The following is a 23,795-nucleotide window of genomic DNA, read 5'->3' as shown; positions in this document are numbered from 1 at the left end:
GATGGATTGGCTGGTTGCAGAGTTGTTTATGAAGTTGTCTTGAATGTAGATGTCTTCCTACATACCCTTTATATTGCATGTACGAGCTTTTCATGGCATTGTTTTTACACAACTGCTTTCATGGTGTTGTCTTTTCTTTTTGATGTCCTGTGGATGCACCACATGGTGGGTTGTGGGATCAAAGAGGTGAAAAAGGGCCTCTAGATCACCAAGTAACAAGGTCCCACTCTCTAATTCTTTTGAGCACAATCCTTGCATGAAGCATAGTTCCACATTTCTCATACATGCTGATCAGAGCCGTTGCTACAGTAAGGTCTTGCTTGAACTCAGTAGTAACATACATATCATGAATGTCCTTCCCATCCTTAAAAATTGTTGCACATGCATCAATATCATGCACATAAGATATTTTGTCTTGCCGGACATCCCTCATGCATATCGGATGTGGCATATGCACGTCGTCTTGATGGCTCAACCAATGTTTACAAAATCAAGAAATTGCTTATGTTCTAGACATGATCCATTAGGTCAAAGGGTTGTATCTTCGAATGGTGATGATGGATCATTTTGTCTAGAACCTCTTTAGAAAATATGCACAATCCTATTCTTTTGTTTGTTCATTTGGCCATGCGCTTATATCTCTGCAATATAGGTTTGTTCTTGATGTTGAAAGCAAGGACATTTGAAATGGTTGAGGTGGACAGTTCATGAGTTTTAGAGTGCAGAGTAGCATTACTTAACCAAGATATTAGTGGGTTATCCAGCAACGACTTCGGCTCTAATAATCCTCGCACTATTGCATGTGTAGTTTTTCTCACACCAATCAATACGTTGATAATGTTGAGCAATTGTGTATGTAGTTGCCGTGCAGAGAGAATTCATTGTATGTAGTCAATTTTGAGAAAAAAAACTATCCAAAGCAGTCTTTGACTTCCAAAGGTCACCGCATCTTCCATACATGCTGACAAGCAAAGTTTGAATAAAAATGTCTAGTTGGTACCCAAGATAAAAGAGAACAATATGAATATGTTGCCCATGAAGTAAGTGCTTCATACATGAACATGCATCGAGAACAGAGGCATAAGTGATATCTTCGAGCTTAAACCTTTGGTTCTGCATAGAATCAAATTATTCCAAGGCATCCTCAATGTGATTGTTACTGATAAGAGATGCTATCATCACATTCAACGCAACCACATCCACAAAAACCATTCCCCAGAAGATCTTTTTTGCACTACATAAAGCCTTGCACTTGCCATACATGTGTATAAGATCAAGTTCGACCATGCTATCAGTGTAAACACAATCAATCACAATGGTGTTGTGGATTGATTTCTCTCCTTCCAAAGCCTCCAAACTTGCACGAGCATTAAGAGAAGATACAAAGGCCATGTTATTGGGTCCAACCCCTGCACCTTGCATACCATCATACAAACAAAGGGCTTCATAATATTTTTTATTGTGACAAAGAGCAACAACCATGGAAGTCCAAGACACCGTATCTTGAAATGGCATACCATCCTTTGTCCCTCTTGAAGGAAGCAATGCCCTGCACAAGCTTCAACAAAACCTAAAAGAGAAACTCTCCGTGGTTCAATCCCCTTGATCATCATGCTTTTCAAGAGAGAAAGAGCGGCTAGGTTGTGGCCATTTTGAGAATAAGTTGTCATCAGAGCATTCCAACAAATAGTATCATGATAGGCATGCGGTCAGAAACATTACCTGCATAGAGCACCTGTCCACATTTCCCATACATGTTCATAAGCCCAATTCCAACTACAATGTCAAATTCAAATTGTTGAGCTACTATAGAGGCATGCACCTCAATTCCCTCTTTCAAAAGTGCCAAATAGGAGCATGCATTTAGAACACAAACATAACAAGCTTTTTAAAGAGAATCCTTGCATCTTTGACTTGCTCGCAATTACCATACATTGCAATCACAATAATTCGCAAGAAATGTTGATTCCTCTAACCCGAGCATAATGATTTGGGTATGCACAAGATGACCCTCATGAAGCTCATTGGCTTTACCTTGTCGTCCAAGATGGATGGCAAACTTTTTTGTCATTCCTTGATGCTCCTTACAAGAGTCAACCTTGATGTTTTCTACATACATGCATACATGGTAAATGGCACATGATTTCCATGGTACTTGACCCAACTTAGTGATTGCGTGGCGTGATCAACAAGTGCACTGGAAGTGTTCCTGCTCTTTAAATATCCCCACCCTCGGCAAGAAGTCGTGTTGCTTGCTAGTCTGATGTTTTGTGTCTTTCATACTTATAAGGATAGGATATACACATGCTTCTCCAAATATCCTTGTCACATTCTCAAACAGGCTGTGTAGAATACATTCTTAAAGGAGATTGCTTTGCATTTTTCATAATAATTAATATCTAATTCTCCTAAATGATTTTTTCATGTTAAACTGATCGTTTAATATGGGGAATTACCAGGGGAGAAAAAGCTAGAACATTGGTTTAGGCTGGCAGACCGGTCACAGTAGGGATCCAAAGGAGGGAAAATAGGGATCCAAAGGGGGGCCATCTGCAAAAGAGCAATGTGCATCAATGGTCTTCAAAGACCCTAAGGTTCAGCCCATTAAGACTTCCAAAATGCTAAGGTTCCAAAATTCAAAGGTAATCTCCAATGGCCAAAATGTGGGGAATTGGATGGTCCTGGGGAAGACTAAAAAGTCTTCCCACATCCCTATCTAGGAGGGGGTGAGCCATATTAGTAGGGGATGAGAGAGAAACAAACAGACACTCTTCCAAGCTCCCTTTACACAAAGGGCATAGTCGACACGTCAGCTTCCTAGCCCAGTTGCCCCCAAGGTGCATTCAAATCCTATTGGATGGTCATAGAGGTGGACCAATGAGAATCATGCTAGAGTAAATTTAGTTTAATTCATTTAAAAACACTTTATAAAAGAATCAATATAAATTAAGCTCTCTAGAAGACTATTGGACAGTCTCCCAAGGGGTCCAACGTGCATTCAACAGCCCACTGGCTTGCCTGATTCCTATTGGCCAGAAGACTAAGAGGTCCAATGAGAGTTTAATCGTTATTTAAATACCTAAAGCTCTCACAAAAGGTAAAGGGGGACACATGTCACAAGGCTATCACTTATGCTTCTTAATTATCATTGGCTAAGCTTTGCAGGGGCCAATAGGATGCCAGCATGAGCAAATAGCAAGAGGGGTCGACCAAGAGGGAGGGGGGGCTGATTTTTGTAGGGCATTATCACACACACACACTCACACAATCTCATGTGTGGAGTAAACAAGACTATCTCCTTCTCAAGCTTTAATGGAAAGCTCATCATCTACTCCAAGCTAGTGAGAAGGGAGGCCTACACAAACAACTCTTGGCTTTGTGATTCAAATCCAACCAAGAGCCAAGCTCCAATGCATGCTCATCTCCTCTACCATGCTAATTACTAAGCTATGCTAAGCTAATAAGAGTGATTATGTGAGGACACATACTTCTTTCTCGTAAGAATACTCCTGCTTCCTCTTGATCTACTCTCATACCCCGCTAGCTCTCACCATCTTCGAAGGTGTGTGAGGTCTTGGGTCTGAGACCGTGAGGGAATTGATGTTGTGATTTCAAGTGTAAGCTTGGTGCTTGAAGATTCCATCTTCATTGCACCAGAAAGTTATTGAAGGAACACAAAGTATTTTATTGTAAAATGTCTCCCTTGATGGGGGAAACCTATAATACAAAGCCTTTTGGAGGGGGGACCGGCTCCATGTAAATCCGGTCCTCAACTATTGTCAATAGCTTAATCCCTCTCTCTTTTTGAAGTATTGTTCATGCCTATCTAACTAGGTGTTATGCTTTTGTTGCTCTCTCCATCCAAGCACTCTTCCTATGCTCATTAGGAATCTATTCTTAATGAAATTCTCACTATGTGTATGTTATTTTCCGCTACACACAAGTTACTAGACCATTAAATGTTACATTGGTATCAGAGCACAAGGTTTCTCTTTTCTTGCTCAAGAAGAGAGGTCCTCAAGCTAACTATAAATGGTTGGTATTATTAATTGCAATTGAGTAAGTGGAATAGAGATTTTTCAGCCTTGCAGTGCACCTACTTCATGCAGATAACGGGGCATCACCGTCGAGAGCTATGGTCTTAATAATGGAGTCCTACGGGGCTTGCCTACAGCTTAACCACTATTGAGCTATTAGAATCTTGACAGAAGCCGGTACTGTTTTGGTGGTGAAAGACCCTCTCTTCTATTCCTTGCAATTAATGATATTCAAGCCACGGGTACAGGAGCTTGAGTTCTTTTCTAAAGGGGTTAAGAGGAGTAGAAACTAGGGCTTGAAGTGCCAAATTACATTAAAAAATTTTACACAAAGTTGTTAGAATGACTGACAATAGTAAAGAGAGTGAAATTAATGTTGATAGCTTTTATTTTGCTAATGAAAAGGATACTTGATGGTGCAGACAAGGAGGAACAATGGAAGAAAAAGGAGAGAAAAAGGTCACCCTCTTCTCCATCCTCCTCAAATTCTTCCTCTTCTGAAGAAAGTGATGGTGCAGCTTTCAAATCACCATAAAAGGAGCCATAGGAAATCCTATGCCGCGTGGAAGAGGTCGTCCAAGCTCAAAAAGTTCAAAGAGGGAGGAAAGAACATCTCTTTCCTCACCCACGATGGCACCTTTGGTGCTACAGACAAAGTTTTGGCATTTTCAAACATCTACCAGGCAATGGTAGTCTAGCCTACCAGGAAACGGTGAAGCTTCACGAATATGGAAAGCTTTAAGAGCTTCCATCATGAAGCAGTTTTTGACTACCAATGCCAAAGACAAAGTACTCACCAAATGGTGAAGCTTAGCTCTCTCCCTACGAATATATTCACAAATATGTAGACAAGTTTTGGGACTTACATCTCAAAGCCACTGTCTTCAAAAAGATGGATTTTGGAGAGCAAAAACGAAATTTTATGCGGGTTTGATTGAAGATATGGCGGAGTATGTCAACTCCCAAAGGCCACGCACCATATCTACGGTCATACACCATACCATGGTGGCTTCACGAATCAATTTCCAACAAGGGGCTAAGAGAAATCTTAAGCCCACGGAGAACAAGGACCATAATAACGAGCCCAAGGGGAAGGACAATGTCCAAAAGTCTCCTAAAGGCAATGCCAACAACAACAAAGCTAAGGAAAAGGGAGTTTATAAAGGCAAAAATAAACTCTTTCCTAAAGAGCTTGTGCGTTATCGTAAAGATAACCGTTGTTTCAAGTGCGGGGAGCAAGGGCATGCCTATTGTGCTTGTCCCCACAAGAATACACGAAATGAGCCTCCTAGAGCTACCTTGGTCGAAATCCAAGAAGAGGATACTCACCACAAAGGATCTCCTCTATGCCATGCTTGGGGAAAGGTAAGAGAACATGATGCTTTTATTCTCTTTGATCCTGGCTCTACTCACAATTTCATATCCACAGAGTTGGCCACCAAGCTAGGCATCCAGGGAGATGTCCTACCCGCCGATGGTGCTTTCAAGGAGCAAGAAGCCTCGGTCACTCCCTTAAGTGGGAAATTGAGGCTCCATGTCCAAAGCTATGTGGACAAGGAGGACTTCTTTATCTGTCCTCTCAAGCACAAGGATGTAATCCTAGGGGCACCACAATTTGATCGCATGGCTGCCAATGTTAAATTCCCTGAAAGGCAAATCTACTTTAGGTTCAAGAAAAAGACATGTACATAGATGCTAAGGAGTTGGGTAACACCATACCCATTGTACATACGCAAGCTTTCAATAAGTCAATAAAGATCTCTATTTCCGTGTACATGATTTTTGTTAAAGATTCTCAAAATGTACCTAATGCTTTAGCAAAAGAAAATATAAACAATCACAAGGAATTAGAGTTATCCAATTTTCTCAAGGGATTTTCAAGATGTTTTTATTGACAACATCCCTTGTGAACTCCTAAACGAGGCAATGATGACCATGCAATTGAACTTCTTCCAGGAAGTTCACCGCTTAATAAACCTCCTTATAGAGTTTCTCAAGATCAACAAGAGGAGATTATGCGGCAAGTGCATGAGTTAGTTGAGAAGGGCATGGTTAGGCCTAGCTCATCTCCATTTTGTTCACCCATGTTATTAGTGCAAAAGAAAGACGGCACATATCGTATGTGTGTCAACTATAGAGCACTAAATAGGTTCACTATCAAGAATAGGTTTCCCGTTCCACGGGTAGAAGACCTATTTGATAAGCTACAAGGATCAACCTACTTCAGTAGGATTGACTTAAAAAGTGGCTACCATCAAATAAAGATAGTTGATCAAGACATTGTAAAGACCGTATTTCACACTACGTTTGGTCTTTACGAATACATTGTCATGCCTTTTGGCTTAACCAATGCACCAGTCACATTTAACCGCTTGATGGAGAAGCTATTCAGGCTTCAGCGAACCTTTACTGGAGTGTTCTTTGATGATATGATCATCTATTCTAATTCATTAGACGAATACAAGCAACACCTCTAGGTAATATTTCAAGTCTTACGAGAGAATAAACTTTATATTAATCTAAAGTGAGTTTTTCTTACAAGAGATTCAGCATTTAGGTCACATTATCTCTCAAGATGGCATCCAAATGGATCCATCAAAGCTAGAGGTAATAAAAGGATGGCCTAATCCAAGGAATCTACATGAACTAAGAAGCTTTATAGGTATGTGTGCATACTATAGACGCTTCATAGAAAAGTTCTCAAAAAATCGTGGGACCGTTACATGACCTAACAAAGAAAAATGTTAGGTATACATGGTCTGCGAAGGTGAACAATGCTTTCAAAAAGCTTAAAGAAAAGCTTATCTCTTAACTTGTGCTTACATTGTCGGATCTCTCAAAGCCATTTGAGGTCCAATTGGACGCTTGTGGTGATTGCCTTGGAGTTGTTTTGCTCCAAGAAGGGCACGCCATAGCCTATGAAAGTCAAAGGCTCGACCCTATTGAGAAAGCTGTTGTACGGATACGCCACGATGGACGTCAGCATAGCGAGAACTCACCTAACATATAATTGTCAACTGAGGATGGAGCTGCCATCGGTTCTGTGAATGTGAGAGTCTCCTATGATGCTACCGGAAGCCAAAATCCCATTAGACGTTCTCGAAACATTACGAAACTTGAGGGATATCCTATCAACACCAATAGGCCACTCTCCCTAAGGTCCGTGACCAAAAAACCTACCTAATACCCTCCGTGCAGAAAACGCGTAGGATGTCTGGCCGGTTTTTGCAGGTCGACATTTCTGAAAACTAAAGTGCCTAATGTGTAGCTCTACTCGCTCTGATCGTGTGGATATGCTAAAATGCAAAAACGGACAACAGTTACTCACCGAAACTCCAAAAGTAGCTCGTGGGTGAATCTGCCAAAACACTAAAGAACGCGCGTGATGTAAGCATCAACGCGTAGCTCTCCTCGTGGGCAACACACTGTTGCTCTCCGTTTGCGATTCCGACCACCATAGCTCCTGTAGCACACACACACACTCTCTCACTCTCTCGCAATCTCCCAACGACACAGAAGATCCAATTATTAGAAGTCTCCTTACAAAGCTTTAGGTGTTGGCTTATATACTAAGCCTTAGAAAACCTAATGTCCGACCAAAATGACCTTATTTGTCCCTAGGCTTCTATAGAGCTTAATTACAACACCGTGAGCTGGCTTTGCTCATCCAACAAGCATCTGTGGCCTAAATACAATTTTCGACTTAAAATATGAAGTTCCCGTAAATATTACAAAAGTGGCCGTAATGGCTCAAAATAATAATAACGGGATATTCGATGATGTCCATGAGCTTGTATCTTCACACTACAGCATCCATCTTTGTCTTCATCACTTCATCAGCATCTTTATTTGGAATCTTTAGAGAATCTTTGAGGAATCTTTATGGAAGCGTTGTTGAAAGGTTGACCTTTCAACACTCTCCCCCTCCGAAGTCTTGTCGTCCCCGACAAGACCCTATGTCTGCAGTGGCCTTGACGAGTGCTTCATGTTTTGGTGTTGGTTGAAGCTTTTGTTGTTGCAGTTGCTTCTACCAGATGCTTTGTATGTTGTAGAGTTACTTTTTTCTTGTACATGTAGTGTAGTTGAAGCCATAGCTCTCCCCCTCCGATTGGTTGTTGTGGCGTGAATAGGTTGAGTGAGGTTTGTTGTTGCAGCAAGTCTTTACCGTGGCAGCTCTGTATTGCTTGTTCTTTGGCTACATCTTGCATGTGTACCTGTAATCTTGAAGCCTTTTTGAATTGTTTCTGGGCCGCTCCCCTTGGATCCTATAGTTGATGAGCATGTAGTTGTTTGGGGATGTCGTTGGTTTGCTTTTCTGTGTTTTAATAAGAAAAATAGTAAAAATAAAATGTCGCGTATATTACAAAATGAAGGTCTTGGATACCTGGATAGGACTAAAGGGAAAAACCCAGTGGAAAAAAAATGACTTTAGCCACCATTAAATGTGAGGCTATATGTACTTATGTTTGATGTAACCGAATTTTGTTGAGTTAAAGTACTTATGGCCGTATAGCTACTATTATTGACTTGATATACATTGGATAAGTGTTAGTAGCTTGAAGTCAGAGTCATTATTGTTGAGCAAATGCTTATGAAACCTGTTACCGCTTCGTCATCGTCATTTTGTTGTGTAAGTGCATGGGTGGAACACAAATCATGTCAAATGCAAACGTCCAATGATGGGACATTATATATGCTTGCACAGATAGATGCATGGGAAACAATATGCGGTGCGAGAGGAGTTTGAATGGGTGCTTCCAAGAGTGAACGTAGCTAGAGAAGCAAAAATATATTTCAAGAGCTGTCATTACTCACAAGAAGGGTTTTTGTCGACGAGGTTTTTTTTCCACTCTCCTCACTGTGTTCATGTGCGTGAGTGTTTTCTGGACTACTCTGCCACTCCACAATTTAAAATAGTAGACTTCGACTCTTATGCTCACCTATCCAGCATGAGCGACCCCATTTTACAATATTCTCAACTCTTCCAGCTTGAGCTATAATCTAAATATCTAGACTCATAGACCACAAAAAATATTAAGACATGAAGCTTGGGTCTGACGCTTGCTCATTTAGTGGCTCAGCTGCCCGACTCTTGACTCTTATGCCATGATTTTTATGGTGACTTGACTTACTCTCGGGAGCTTTCGATCAAGAATAGGTTTTGAAATTCAAAACTCCCATCCTCGAAGAGAGGATTTGTAAAGGACCATACTGGCAATATTGGTTTCTTTTGCCATACCTGGGTGACCTTGGTTGTCAAAATTTCTTTTTGTTGTTGTTGGTCCCTTGGTTGAGAAGATTGGCTCGCTCCATTCTCCGTAACACTTTGTCTATCATGTCTTGACATTTCTTGAGAGCTAGAGATGACTTCAATCTTCGTTATGTGTTGTTCTTTTGGCACCCATTTGTATCTGCATCGTGTGATTAGCGTGTCTTTGCAGATATCCTTTGCCTTGAGTGTGACATTGTCCTTGATTTTGCCTTCCGTGAAATTACGATTATCTTCAAGCTAAAGTCGTCTGATTGAAGAATGTTTACCTAGCATCTTTGGTAGCCAGATTCTCTGATTTCCTTGATAGTAACCTTGTGCTTGAAGAATTGTAGATGGCACTTTCCATGATGTTTTTGATGTCGTATTGAGATGTACAAGAGTGCCATTTTTGGGATTATTTATCGATGAAGTCCTATGTTGGTATGAAGGCCAGTTGGATTTGAAATTTTCTGCATCTCTTTGGCGAGCCTTGTTGGTTGGTCTCCTTTGGCGATAGAAATATGAGCTTTGTTGCTTTTGAGGACGCTTTTTGAAACCTTTATCCACCACATAAGCCGAGGTCTGTGGTTTTGGTAACCAAAGTTTCGTTTGACCCTCATAATAGCCTTGCTGTGCTAAGCTTTAGTGGGAGGCTATCCATCCCATGTGTTTATCTTTCGTCAATTGGCTAGGATCATTTACCCTTATTAGGTCCTTGACTTTAATTTCTTCAGCTTTAATGTAGACCGTTGAAAACCTTTGGCGGCGGTGATCTCGCAGTGTAGGGTATTTCGGTTGAAAGGTTTTCTTTAGAGTCTGCCTTTCATGTGGAAGCATGTGGTCAGATGATATAGAAGCTCTATCTTGAACTTTTCTGGGTTGGATTGAAGACTCTGATTTAAGGGGTTGCTTCTGTTGGTAGGACATTTGTGGGCTCATTTTGGCTTTGCCTTTGTCGACAGCCGAGAATCTTGGAGCGGTAGTAGGTTGGCTTTCTTGAGAGCTAGTCGTGATGACCATCATTGAAGATTCAAATTCTTCTTCAAGTGTTTTTGCCCATAGCTTGGACAAAATCAATTGTGTACTCATTTTGGAGGAATCCACCACTAGGAATTTGTCTTTGATTACCTTTGACCGTAGTTTAAGGGTAGCTTCTGCAATCCCCAAACTTGTGACAGCTATTCCATGTGATATAGGAACATGTACGTGAATTTCATACAGTTCTGGCTTACCTAGAAGTAACCACAGCCCATAAGACATGACATTAGTCGTGGCAGTGCAATCTATCTCTGCTGTAAAGTTGAATTTCAGTTTCTCATACACATCCAATGAGAATTTAATCTTCTTGTTGGCTGCCAAGTAGCTGATGTCCTCGTTGCTTTCAGTACTTTTCTTGGACTTTTGTGCCTTGAAGGCTTTGCCATCCTCTTGTATGTTGAACTTCTTTGTCATTTGACTGGTTGTAGCATGTCCCAAGTGCTTACTATCTTTTGCTATAGCTGCTTGTTGGTGTTCATTGCTAGTTTCTGACTGTGACGCCTTGATTCTTGATTCAAAAGCTCTCTGTCACTATTTACTTCTTCTAGCACTTGAAGGTCATTCAATGGTGACTTTTATTCTTGGAAATGTTTTGAAGCTTGTGCAGCAGGATGTTGAGGTTGACTCTCTTCTTCTGATGCAATGGTCGCCGTGGCCTTTGGTTTCCATTGTTCCATGGGTTTTTGTAGAGTCTCTTCTCGAAAATATTCATTCATATCCTGTATTGCTTGTCCTTGGTAGTCAATATTGGACTCAGTCATTTCCTATTCTCTTGTACATTCTATGTCTTCAGTTACATCTTCTTTTAGCTTCTCATACTCTTTGATTTGTTCAATCACCAATGAAGAGTCCACAGTAAAGAATTTATTTGGTAGACTTTCATCTTCATCCATTGATTCTATTTGCATGTCTTCCACTTGTGACGTGGCACTAAGATTTTTTGTTACCTCTACCACCTCCTCTTGTGTTGGCTCACTATTGTCAGAATCTTGGCTTCTTTTGCTCTCGAACCTTGAACTGCGAGCTTCATCTTCATCACCTTGTGGATGCTTTGACTTGTCCTCACTGAGGTTCCTTAAACGTCTTGAATCAGCTGATTCAATTGATCTTTTTTGAAAGCCTGATTCTCTATGATAATGTCGTTGACACCCTTGACTTCAAGGAACTGTGTCTTGAGCCTATCTTTTGTGCTCTGCCGACAAAATCTGCTTCTTTTCTGGAGATCTTGTTGGGGATTCTTGCTTCCGTTCCCTTGTTTTCACTATCTGAACTTTGCTTTTGGCTTGTTGCTTCTTCTTTTCCATGTATAGCTTTGCTGGGCAGTCCTTCACTAAATGACCAATGGCACATTGGTCGCAATATGTTGTTATCTCAACATGTGCACCCTTTGGACGAGGCAGCCCTCCATAATACTATTGATAATGGTTTCTTGTGTACGTATCAAGATACAGATATGACTTCTTCTTTGCATGCATGAACCTGTAGATTATGACTAACTTAGGTGTATCCACTGGCTTTGTCTCTTTATCCTTCATCGTCTTGTCCTTGAGAAGCTGAAAATAGCTTCCATTATTGCTTGCATACAAAATCAAATCACTATCCATGCTTTCTAGCAGTTGTAATGCTAATTCTTCCATCAGTATATGGTCTTTGACGTGGGGCTTCTGCATAGCCTTAGGGCTATGTTTCCGAGTTGATTTTGGTGAATTCTACACCGAGGGTGAAGATTGAACCGAATCTTTGTTTTCCGTTTCTCTTGATGGTGCTTTTGGACGGGGTCCAAGTATGTGACTTACAGGTTGCCCACAATCGCTAAACTCATCCATATTTTTCACATCGGCTATTTCATAGTGCCTATCGTATTTGTCGACCACAATGACATCTTGACCTGACCTTCTACATTGGGCATTGTGAATTTCCAGTGGTCTCTCCTCCGGCTTGGCATCTTCCAATGCTTCTTGAAATTCCACTTGGACTCCTGAAAAGGACACTACTTCTTGTAAAATTGGACTTCTTAATCCCACTCTTAAAGATATAGGGTCTCTTTGTTGAGTTTGAACTCCCCCCATCCGAGAGGGTTTTATATCTGATGTTGGCATCTGTTTAATGCCTGATGATATGACTTCTTGTGCTTTGTTAAGTAGCTCTTGAGACCGAGCTAGTTCTTTTTGAAGTTGTGCTATCTTCATAGCGGGTACTTGCGACGTATTCCCTGTTTGTGCAATTTGGTGTGCTTGTGCTTTGTCTTGTGCTGGTGTGGTGCACGAGACTTGTACCATGTCTTTCCATGTTGTGCCTTGTTGTGTGTCATGTGGTGTGTCACTCATTTGTGTAGTGACAACTATAGGTGTCAATTCTTCCAGGTGCGTAGTTAGAGGTAAACCCATGACGAGATGGTATACATTACCACCTTTAGACATGTAGTCTTCTCCTCTTGAGCCAAACGCTTCTGCTGCAAAATAATGATTTTTTTCTACAGGAACTTCATGACTTGTGACAGCCCTGTAGTATCGACCGTCTTCGTCTCCATAGAGGGTACCAATTTTCCGTTTTCCATCTTGTGCTTTGTACAGAAAACTACTTTGAGGATATGTGTAGATATCTATAAGTTGATCTTTGTACAACATTTCTATCTCATTGTCGATGTATTTTCCGTGCCTCATGTAAATTGATCCCAGACATTCTTCCATGAAATCTGGATGTGGGTGTAGTACATTTTTCGTTGTTTCAACTTCCACATATTGAGATGTCCAAGTTTCCTCTGTATCTTTCTTTGTCTTGATGTACAAATTCCGATTGTCATCCTCATAGCATGGCAGTCCTTTGTAGTATCCAATCAGATAGATCGGAATTTTCTCTCTTGTAATTTCTGTGGATGTACTTGAAGCTTCTTCCTGACTGGTCTGATTCCTTTGAGACGCCATTGCTTTCGTCTTGACTCCCTTGTTGTACTTGTTCAGTGATATCTCTAATTGCTTGCCTCAATGCTAATAAAAATTATTAGCACCCTTGTGTCGGTTTTTTTCGCTTGAGGTCCTTCAGCTTTTGTGGATGTCTTAATCTTTGAGTTTTCTGAACTGTGCTTTGCTTGAACTTCTTGAACTTCTTAGCTCCCTTGCTTGCCAGGGTTGATACTGTCTTGTCTAGCTGCTTGCTTTTCCTAGAGCTTTTAAGCAGGCCTCGATCTAGTGGAAGCACTGTGATAAGTTATGCAACTTACCACTATACTGCAACGACTGCTCCTCTTGTAGCGATTCTTGAGTCGAGCTAACCTGTGTTCACTTTAGCACACAATCTGCAAAATTCTATTTAGCTGGCAAACTTTTTCACAATGAATGCAAAAATTCTTGATGTGCCTTTGACGGCCACACTTGTTCCGTGGGCTCGGAAGTGACTTTCAAGTTCGCTTTTAGCTGAACTAAACTTAAGCTAGCACAAGAGAATTATGCACAAGTCGCTGTGATTTGCTAGCAAAAATCTTGTGTTAAAGTTCTCCAAAACTTGCGATTGTTGTTGCAAAATCAAGAGTCCTTGTGTATGGTCTTACTGCTACCAGATTTGTGTATGGACGCTCAAATTTTACACTAGGCCGTAGTTAACTTTTACACCTTTCCACGGGTGACCAATGGTTTTCCCAAAAGATAATTTCAATCTGCTAACTTAGCAGTCTTCAAAACCGTGGCCGTTTTCTCACAATTCTTTCGAATTGTCGGTTTTAGACACTCCTGACTTCCGGATGCATTTTGAGACCTTAGACGATGTTTTTTTCAAAGTTGAACTAAATGGTTGCCATGGGCATCATTTAGTTCAAGTTTTGCTCTAAGATCTGTAGAGTCGCTCTCAGGCTACGTTTTGATATAAAAACTTTTCCGATCCGATACCGGTTGTGAAAGCTATGGCCAAAACAGTGAAATGCTGTTTAGAATGGTCAAAATGAGTCCAAATTCAATTTTGAAAAAAGTTATGGAATCCTTGAGACACTGGGAACACCCCTGTATAATCAAAATTACAGTTGGTCCCTAAAACTAGCCTGGAGACATCCTACGCGTAGGATATCTATATGCTCAGAATTTAACAAAATTTGGTCCAAAGACTCCCCTTAAGTCCAGCAACACAATGGTATGATCAGGATTTCATTTGGACCTAAAAATGGCCTTGACACATCCTACGTGTAGGATGTCTTTTTGCTCAGAATGACTTGAAATTTTCACCCCAGCTTCTCCTTGATGTGTTGATCACAGTGGTGTGCTCATAAGTTGGTTTGGAGTCCTAAATCAAGCTGGAGACATACTACGCGTAGGATGTCTAAGTGCTCAGATTTTGTCCAAATTTGATCCCAAGATTCTCCTAGGGCTCAACAACCCAATGGTATGCTTAGATTTGAATTTGGATGCCAATAGGTCAAGATTTGGGCTGCATAAGCTTCTAGTGCACTCCAAGAGTAGGATGTCTGGCAATTCTTGTATTTGCTTGGTACATAGGACAAACAAGGTCCAAATTTTCTTTTTAAAATTTTTTTGGAATCCTTGAGACACTAGGAACCTCCCTATATGGCCAAAGTAGAATTTTGACCACTTTATGACCCTAGAGACATCCTACGCATAGGATGTCTTTTTGCTCTGTTTCAGCTCAAACTTGCACTGTAGCTTCCCCTTTATGTGCTAAACTCACACCTTTTTGATTCTGACACCTATAGGTTGGTCAAATGATCAAGAATCTACTCCAAAAGCCTGATGTCTATTTTGATGAATTCCCAAGTCAAATCAACTCCAAATTGGACCAAATTTGCCTAGGAGGCTTATCTAAGGCTATATGGCAGCATGGTATGGTCACAATAGAATTTTGGTTTCAGAATTATGCAGTGGACATCCTACGCGTAGGATGTCTTTTTGCTCAGAATGAACCCAAACTTGGACCAAAGATTCCCCTAGTCTTCAGCATCCCACTGGTATGCTTAGATTTGAGTTTGGATGTCAAAAGACCCCAAAACTAGCTATTCTTGCCTTTTGTGCGTCCAAAAACGCTAAAGTCTGTTCAATCTTCACTTTCACTGGCCCAAATGAGATGAAATTTATCACATGCCCTCAATACAACATTTAGAACATGCCTATGGAGTCATCGTATGGTTTGGTCTCAAAATTAGGCCTTGGACACAATTTGGATAGGATGTCTGGCAATTCGTGTCTTTTGGCTTTAATCTGTCAAAATTTGGTCAAATTTCCACTTTCCAGGTGAAACTAGGGTAGAACCTACCTTCTAAACACACTGGTAACCTCATATTTTCAAAAAAGTGTCCAGATCACCCTGTAGACATCCTACGCGTAGGATGTCTACTGCTTATTTTTTCAGACTGAAGTGTCCCTGATGCTTCCTTATGCTCTCACCAAGTGCAAGTTTGCTTCACAATTGCAAAAACATGAAAAAATCACTCAATTTAAGCCTTTTCTGAAATTTTATGTTTTCTGACTCCGCCTTTTGGCTTTTGGTCAACAAAAAATAGGGAAAAACACTCAAGTCAATATGTTGCTAGGGTAAAACCTACCCTCTGAACCCACTGGTAACCTCAGTTTCCCCAAATTCCCTGCCAAAAGTACCCTGGAGACATCCTACACGTAGGATGTCTGCTGTCTTAAAATGCAATTTTTTTCTAGCAGTAGTATTCCCTATGCTCTGTACAGCTCTCAGCAATAATCACAGAAACTTTTGGACTTCAAATCAGCTTCCAAACACAATTTACCGTCTTTCCTACTTAGCGTTTTCCACTTCTCTGATGAGCCTAACAGAAAATAAGACATGCATAAAGTCTGGCCAGTTTTTGTAGGTCGACGTTTTCGAAAACTAAAGTGCCTAATGTGTAGCTCTACTCGCTCTGATCGTGTGGATATGCTAAAATGCAAAAACGGACAACAGTTACTCACCGAAACTCCAAAAGTAGCTCGCGGGTAAATCTGCCAAAACACAAACGAACGCGCGTGATGTAAGCATCAACGCGTAGCTCTCCTTGTGGGCAACACACTGCTGCTCTCCGTTTGCGATTCCGACCACCGTGGCTCCTGTAGCACACACACACACTCTCTCACTCTCTCGCAATCTCCCAACGACACAGAAGATCCAATTATTAGAAGTCTCCTTACAAAGCTTTAGGTTTTGGCTTATATACTAAGCCTTAGAAAACCTAATGTCCGACCAAAATGACCTTATTTGTCCATAAGCTTCTATAGAGCTTAATTACAACATCGTGAGCTGGCTTTGCTCATCCAACAAGCATATGTGGCCTAAATACAATTGCCGACTTAAAATATGAAGTTCCCGTAAACATTACAAAAGTGGCCGTAATGGAACAAAATAATAATAATGGGATATTCGATGATGTCCATGAGCTTGTATCTTCACATTACAGCATCCATCTTCGTCTTCATCACTTTATCAGCATCTTTATTTGGAATCTTTAGAGAATCTTTGAGGAATCTTTATGGAATCTGTGTGGAAGCGTTGTTGAAAGGTTGACCTTTCAACACAAGCTCTAGGCATATATGAAAAGGAACTCCTCACAGTTATACATGCCATAGACTCGTGGAAGCACAGATCACCAAAGCCTTAAGTACTTCATGATGCAGACCAAGCTCTCCGACAAACAAATGAGGTGGGAAAATTTCCTTTCACAATTTCATTTTCATATTGCTCACATTGCTAGCAAGCATAATCAAGTAGGTAATGCACTCTCAAGATGGGCGAGAGTGAATGTGGTTTGCATAGCAACTCACAATGATCTATCTCTATGATAGGTGAGTATGCTATTGATCCTGATTTTAGAGATGTGATTTCAGCCCTTGCACTAGGGAAGAAAGAAGAACCATTTACCCTACAAGATGGTTATCTTCTCTATGGCAATAGACTATGTGTTACTAACTCACTACGTGAGAAAGTAATGTTTGAATCTCATATTCCTCCTTATGCGGGGCATAGAGGGATTCAGTCTACCCTAAAAAGGATAGAAACATATTTCTATTGGCCTGCCATGAAAGCAAACATACAAGAGTATGTTTCTAAATGTGTGGTATGCCAAAAGACGAAGTTTGATAGAGGGAAGCAACCTGGATTGCTTCAACCTTTGCCAATCCTTAATTCACCATGGGAGAGCATATACATGGATTTTATCTTTGGATTGCCTAAGTCTATCCATGGGAATACGGGAATATGGACGATAGTAGACAGGTTCAGCAAACAACCTCATTTTATACCTGTCAAAAAGTTTATCAAAGCCCATCAAATGGCCACCCTCTTCATATCACAAATCTTCAAGTACTATGGCTTGCCAATGTCCATACTGTCGAATAGAGATCCTAGAATGACCATTAATTTTTGGAAGGGTCTCTTTGAGAATTTAGGGACAAGGCTAAACTTCTCTTCGGCCTATCACCCGCAAACGGATTGACAAAGTGAAATAGCTAACCTAAAAATTCTTGATCTACGAAAAGCCTATGTAACGGAATTAGATCAAAGGTCCCAATGGGAGAAGTACTTACCCTTAGTGGAGTTTGCCTTCAATAATACTGTACATACCTCCACGGGAAAAGCACCTTTCGAGGTAATTGAGAGAAGATCCAAAAGTCTCCTGCTACTTAAGGTACACGGGAAGATCTTCGTTGCAGATGAGTATAGCCGAGACCTACAAGAACCTTTCCAAAAGATTAAGGATGCTATCTCTATCTCACAGCAAAGGCAAAAGGCTGCCGCTGATAAGCATAGAAGAGCCCAAGCCTTTAAAGAAAATGATTGGGTCTTGCTTAAATTTCTCAAGGCTCGATTAAGGCACACGACGGGCAAGAATCCTTCGGGACACCAAAAATACTATGCTAAGTTAGCAAAAAGGTACTATGGTCTTCCAGATTCTTAGACCAATCAATAAGATGGCCTATCAACTCAAGTTGCCCAATCATTGGCTCATACACAATGCTTTCCAGGTGAGCCTACTAAAGCCTTACAAAGGAGAGCCACCTCAAGAACCAACCTAGTGAAGACCCACCGAAGATCGAGGCCCAAGAAGAGGTGATGCAGCCCGAGTCCATTCTCCGACATGAAGACAGGGTATTGAGAGGCGGTAATATTATTCGAAGGTATCTTATTAAGTTTAAGAACTGTCCTTTTGAAGATGCTAGATGGATGCAAGGCATGCAATTAAAGGATAACTTAAACCTTGTCCATGCTTACAATGATTCCCTAGAGTAAGAAAATGTAAAAATGTTTAAAATGAACAAAGTTTTTGTCTTATAAGACTCTCTTTATTGTGCACAACTGTTAAGAATCATGCATGCTTAGGATCAAGTTTGCGGAGACTGCGTCTTCCAAACACCAAGTAGAGCTTGTCACTCTACTATGGAAGATTGAGAGGACTAATGTGTAGACATGCTTGCGGCACCTTAGGCTCTCAAGCGCCAAAGGGATAAGTCATCCATTCTGGAACGATGTCGTAGGGTAAAATAGGGATCTAGAAAAAGGACTAATGACTAGGCTTTATCTTCTCTACCCCATAGTCGAGGACGACTATGATTTCAAGAGAGAGGTAATGTCATAATAATTGATATCTAATTCTCCTAAATGATTTTCTCATGTTAAACTGATCATTTAATATGGGGTAGTACCAAGCGAGAAAAAGCTAAATTATTGGTTAGGCTGGTAGACCAGTCACAGTAGGGATCCAAAGGAGGGAAATAGGATCCAAAGGGGGGCCATCTGCAAAAGAGCAATGTGCATCAATGGGCTTCAAAGACCCTAAGGTTCAACCCATTAAGACTTCCAAAATGCTAAGGTTCCAAAATCCAAAGGTAATGTCCAATGGCCAAAGTGTGGGGAATTGGATGGTCATGGGGAAGACTAAAAAGTCTTCCCACATCCCTATCTAGGAGGGGGTGAGCCATATTAGTAGGGGATGAGAGAGAAACACACACACTCTATTAAGCTCCCTTTACACAAAGGGCATAGTGGACACATGTCAGCTTCCTAGCTCATTTGCCCCCAAGGTGCAAATCCTATTGGATGGCCATAGAGGTGGACCAATGAGAATTAGGATAGAGTAAATTTAGTTTAATGCATTTAAAAACACTTGATAAAAGAACCAATAGAGATTAAGGTCTCTAGAAGACTATTGGACAGTCTCCCAAGGCATCCAATGAGCATTCAGCAACCCAATGGCTTGCCTGATTCCTATTGGCCAGAAGACTAAGAGGTCCAATGAGAGTTTAATTGCATTATTTAAATACCTAAAGCTCTCACAAAAGGGCAAAGGGGGACACATGTCACAAGGCTATCACTTATGCTTCTTAATTGTCATTGGCTAAGCTATGCAGGGACCAATAGGATGCTAGCATGAGCAAATAGCAAGAGGGGTCCACCAAGCAAGAGAGGGGGCTGATTTTTGCAGGGCATTATCACACACACACTCACACAATCTCATGTGTGGAGTAAAGAAGACTATCTCCTTCTCAAGCTTTAATGGAAAGCTCATCATCTACTCCAAGCTTGTGAGAATGGAGGCCTACACGAACAACTCTTGGCTTTGTGATTCAAATCCAACCAAGAGCCAAGCTCCAATGCATGCTCATCTCCTCTACCATGCTAATTACTAAGCTATGCTAAGCTAATAAGAGTGATTATGTGAGGAGACATACTTCTTTCTCGTAAGAATACTCCTGCTTCCTCTCGATCTACTCTCATACCCCGCTAGCTCTCACCATCTTCGAAGGTGTGTGAGGTCTTGGGTCTGAGACCGTGAGGAAATTGATGTCATGTTTTCAAGTGTAAGCTTGGTGCTTGAAGCTTCCATCTTCATTGCACCAGCAAGTTATTGAAGAAACACAAAGTATTGTATTGTAAAATGTCTCCCTTGATGGGGGAAACCTATAATACAAAGCCTTTTGGAGGGGGGACCGGCTCCATGTAAATCCAGTCCTCAATTGTTGTCAATAGCTTAATTTCTCTCTCTTTTTGAAGTAATGTTAATGCCTATCTAACTAGGTGTTATGCTTTTGTTGCTCTCTCCATCCAATCACTCCTCCTCTACTCATTAGGAATCTATTCTTAATGAAATGCTCACTATGTCTATGTTATTTTCTGCTACACACAAGTTACTGTAGACCACTAAATGTTACAACATGGATCACTAGAGCTCAACGTCTTCATGTATGCAACTATTCCTGTTGATGCTTTTCAATGCAGTCGATCAACAACAAAAAGCATGCACAACACAAGCAGGCACTGTGTACGTTGGTTATCAACATCGCGTAAATAATTGATGCACTATTGATTTGAGACCTTCTGATTTTGGTCAAGGGAAATGGCCTAGATTGCGCCAAGTGGTGGCTTCTAGCTCAAGAAAGCAAAATAGGACATTGAGCTCACATTTGCCTCATCAAAGGTCTCAAAATGTTACATAGGAAATCTACAAAAACTATCAAGAGCGTCGGGAGAGCGAGTAGCGCCAAGATTTATGCTAGCCTAGCGTACCTTTCTCTCTCGCTCGCTCGCTCGATCGATCGCTCGCTCCCTCCCTGTGCAATCCAAGAAAGCCTTAGTATTCTCCTCTTCTTGTAGCAGATTCGCGTTTTCTTCATCTCTCTTTGAGCAGGCATCGGACGATTCCTTTCAGGCCCGAGATCCGGTCTGTCGGTAGGCACATTTGCGATCCCCACAATGGCTGCCAATTCTTACACACCCAAGAACATTCTCATCACCGGTGCCGCAGGATTCATTGCCTCACATGTCGCAAATCGCCTGGTAAGGAACTACCCCCATTACAAGATTGTGGTGCTTGACAAGCTCGATTACTGTTCAAATTTAAAGAACTTGTACGTATCGAGGGCCTCCGAGAACTTCAAGTTTGTCCATGGAGACATCGGTAGTGCAGATTTGGTAAATTATTTGCTCAAAACAGAGGAAATCGACACCATAATGCACTTTGCAGCTCAGACCCATGTGGATAACTCCTTTGGTAACAGCTTTGAGTTCACCAAGAACAATGTGTATGGCACCCACGTTCTCCTTGAGGCTTGCAAGGTCACGGGTACAATCCGGCGCTTTATTCACGTCAGCACTGACGAAGTTTATGGAGAGACAGAGGCAGATGCCATCGTCGGTAATCACGAAGCATCTCAACTCCTGCCAACTAACCCCTACTCTGCCACCAAGGCCGGGGCTGAGATGCTTGTGATGGCTTATGGTCGCTCTTATGGTCTCCCCTTCATCACCACACGGGGTAACAATGTCTATGGGCCCAATCAATTTCCAGAGAAGCTCATCCCAAAATTCATTCTCCTGGCCATGGAAGGAAAGCCTCTGCCGATACATGGTGATGGCTCCAATGTGAGGAGCTATCTGTATTGTGAGGATGTTGCTGAGGCTTTTGAGGTTGTCTTGCATAAAGGGGAGGTGGGTAATGTGTACAACATAGGGACAACTCGGGAACGACGTGTGATTGATGTGGCTAAAGAGATTTGCAAGCTCTTCAAGCTGGATGCAGAGAAAGTCATTCAGTTTGTGGAGAACCGTCCTTTCAATGATCAACGCTACTTTTTGGATGACAAGAAACTCAAGGATTTGGGCTGGGAGGAGCGTACCCCATGGGAAGAAGGTCTCCGAAAGACTATGGAGTGGTATATGAAGAACCCAGATTGGTGGGGGGATGTGTCAGGTGCACTATTGCCACATCCTCGAATGCTTGCTATTGGCAGCTTAGAAAGGCCAGCCTGTGATCTTGGTGCTCTGCATGAAGTATATGAGAACGGAACACTGAATGAGAAGAAAGGGAAGCCCCAACTCAAGTTTCTTATCTATGGTCGCACTGGCTGGATTGGTGGTCTTTTAGGAGAGGTTTGCAAGAAGCAAGGTATAGATTACGAGTATGGATCTGGGAGGCTAGAGAACCGTGCAGCCTTGGAGGCAGATATTGAGCTAGTGAAGCCGACCCATGTGCTAAATGCGGCAGGATTGACTGGGCGCCCAAATGTAGACTGGTGTGAAAGCCACAAGACAGAAACTATATCTGTCAATGTGGTAGGAACTCTTACCTTGGCTGATGTTTGCTTGCAGCATGACCTTCTATTGGTGAACTTTGCCACAGGCTGCATTTTTGAGTATGATGAAAGCCATCCATTGGGCAGTGGGATTGGTTTTTGCGAGGAGGATACGCCAAATTTCATTGGCTCCTTCTATTCAAAAACGAAAGCTATGGTAAGATGATGCTTTTAAATTATATATCATCATGAAGTTATTTTTGGGTGCCTGCTGCATGCTTGCATCTTTTGTGTCTTATTGTGGATTTGTCTATTGGCAAGGTGGAGGAGCTTTTGAAGAACTACAGTAATGTTTGCACCCTTCGTGTGCGTATGCCTATATCATCTGATCTTGCAAATCCAAGGAACTTCATAACCAAGATAACGAAGTACCAGAAGGTGGTCAATATTCCAAACAGCATGACTGTTCTTGATGAGATGATTCCAATTGCAATCGAGATGGCCAAAAGGAATCTGACGGGGATCTGGAATTTCACCAATCCAGGGGTTGTCAGTCATAATGAAATTCTTGAGATATACAGGAAATATGTAGACCCAACATTCAAGTGGGTCAATTTTACTCTCGAAGAGCAAGCGAAGGTGATTGTTGCTCCTCGCAGCAATAATGAGTTGGATGCATCGAAGCTTCACAGGGAGTTTCCTGACTTGCTACCCATCAAGGAGTCTTTGCTGAAGTATGTATTTGAGGTGACCAGGGGACAACAGTGAAGCTTTGTCCATTTCTAATTGTTTTGGGTTATGGAGCAGTGTGACCTCAGGTCCATCACGATAGAGGCATCTGTCAACCTCTTATCTTATGTAAGTGCTGTGCTCTACAGAACGATTACAAACATCGCAGGCTGTTTGATGGTTATACTGGCTTCAGGCTCAACAGAAGCATTCATTATTCTTGCACTTATGATTGAAATATTGTACTAGCACTGACCATCCGGTGAGATGGATGCAGTTAATATTTTTTACCTTTTCAAAGACACTAATTTGATTGCTGTAGAGCACAGCTTCGAAATATATTTGTTAATGAAGAGAATAGCTTTCTCAAGAGAACATGTGGGCTGATCCCCGCTTTGTAGTTTGAAAGAAGTTTTTTATATTGCTGTCTTGATTTCTTTTGCAGCAAATGTTTTTTGCACATTTGAAGCTCCAGAACCTCTTCTAAGTGTCGACTAATATATCTCCTGCGATTCTTAGCTTGCAAAGGCAGATGAAAGTTTCTAGGTGCTTTCAGCATTCAGCTTCTGAGCTTGGGTGTTTCAAATTTTACTCATGGGGAGAGAGTCGCTTGAAAAAGAGACGGGCTGTGGTAATTGGTTGCCCTTTTCTGAAGATGCTGGTCTAGTGCTTCTCATGTTCACTAGCTAGCAATCACTATAGCTAGGCTTTATTGTGTGCTCCTTATTCACT

At 41.4% G+C, this 23,795-nt stretch overlaps 1 protein-coding gene and 1 pseudogene across 1 annotated transcript; one reads left to right on the top strand and one right to left on the bottom strand.

Moving 5' to 3' along the window:
- Window positions 1-205: 205 nt before the first annotated feature.
- On the bottom strand, window positions 206-2,119 carry LOC147447032 (pentatricopeptide repeat-containing protein At3g53360, mitochondrial-like; annotated as a pseudogene).
- Window positions 2,120-20,772: 18,653 nt separating this feature from the next.
- LOC147447031 (trifunctional UDP-glucose 4,6-dehydratase/UDP-4-keto-6-deoxy-D-glucose 3,5-epimerase/UDP-4-keto-L-rhamnose-reductase RHM1-like) lies at window positions 20,773-23,438 on the top strand. Its single transcript, XM_086522927.1, has 2 exons — window positions 20,773-22,551; window positions 22,656-23,438. Exons 1-2 carry the CDS (start codon window positions 21,016-21,018, stop codon window positions 23,100-23,102), a joined length of 1,983 nt encoding a protein of 660 aa, XP_086379053.1. The 5' UTR covers window positions 20,773-21,015; the 3' UTR covers window positions 23,103-23,438.
- Window positions 23,439-23,795: the final 357 nt, after the last annotated feature.

This window comes from Adiantum capillus-veneris, chromosome 11 (assembly GCF_014529385.1).
Source record: "Adiantum capillus-veneris isolate H3 chromosome 11, ASM1452938v2, whole genome shotgun sequence".
Lineage (NCBI taxonomy): Eukaryota > Viridiplantae > Streptophyta > Polypodiopsida > Polypodiales > Pteridaceae > Adiantum > Adiantum capillus-veneris.
This window is presented reverse-complemented; position numbering and strand designations above follow the sequence as displayed.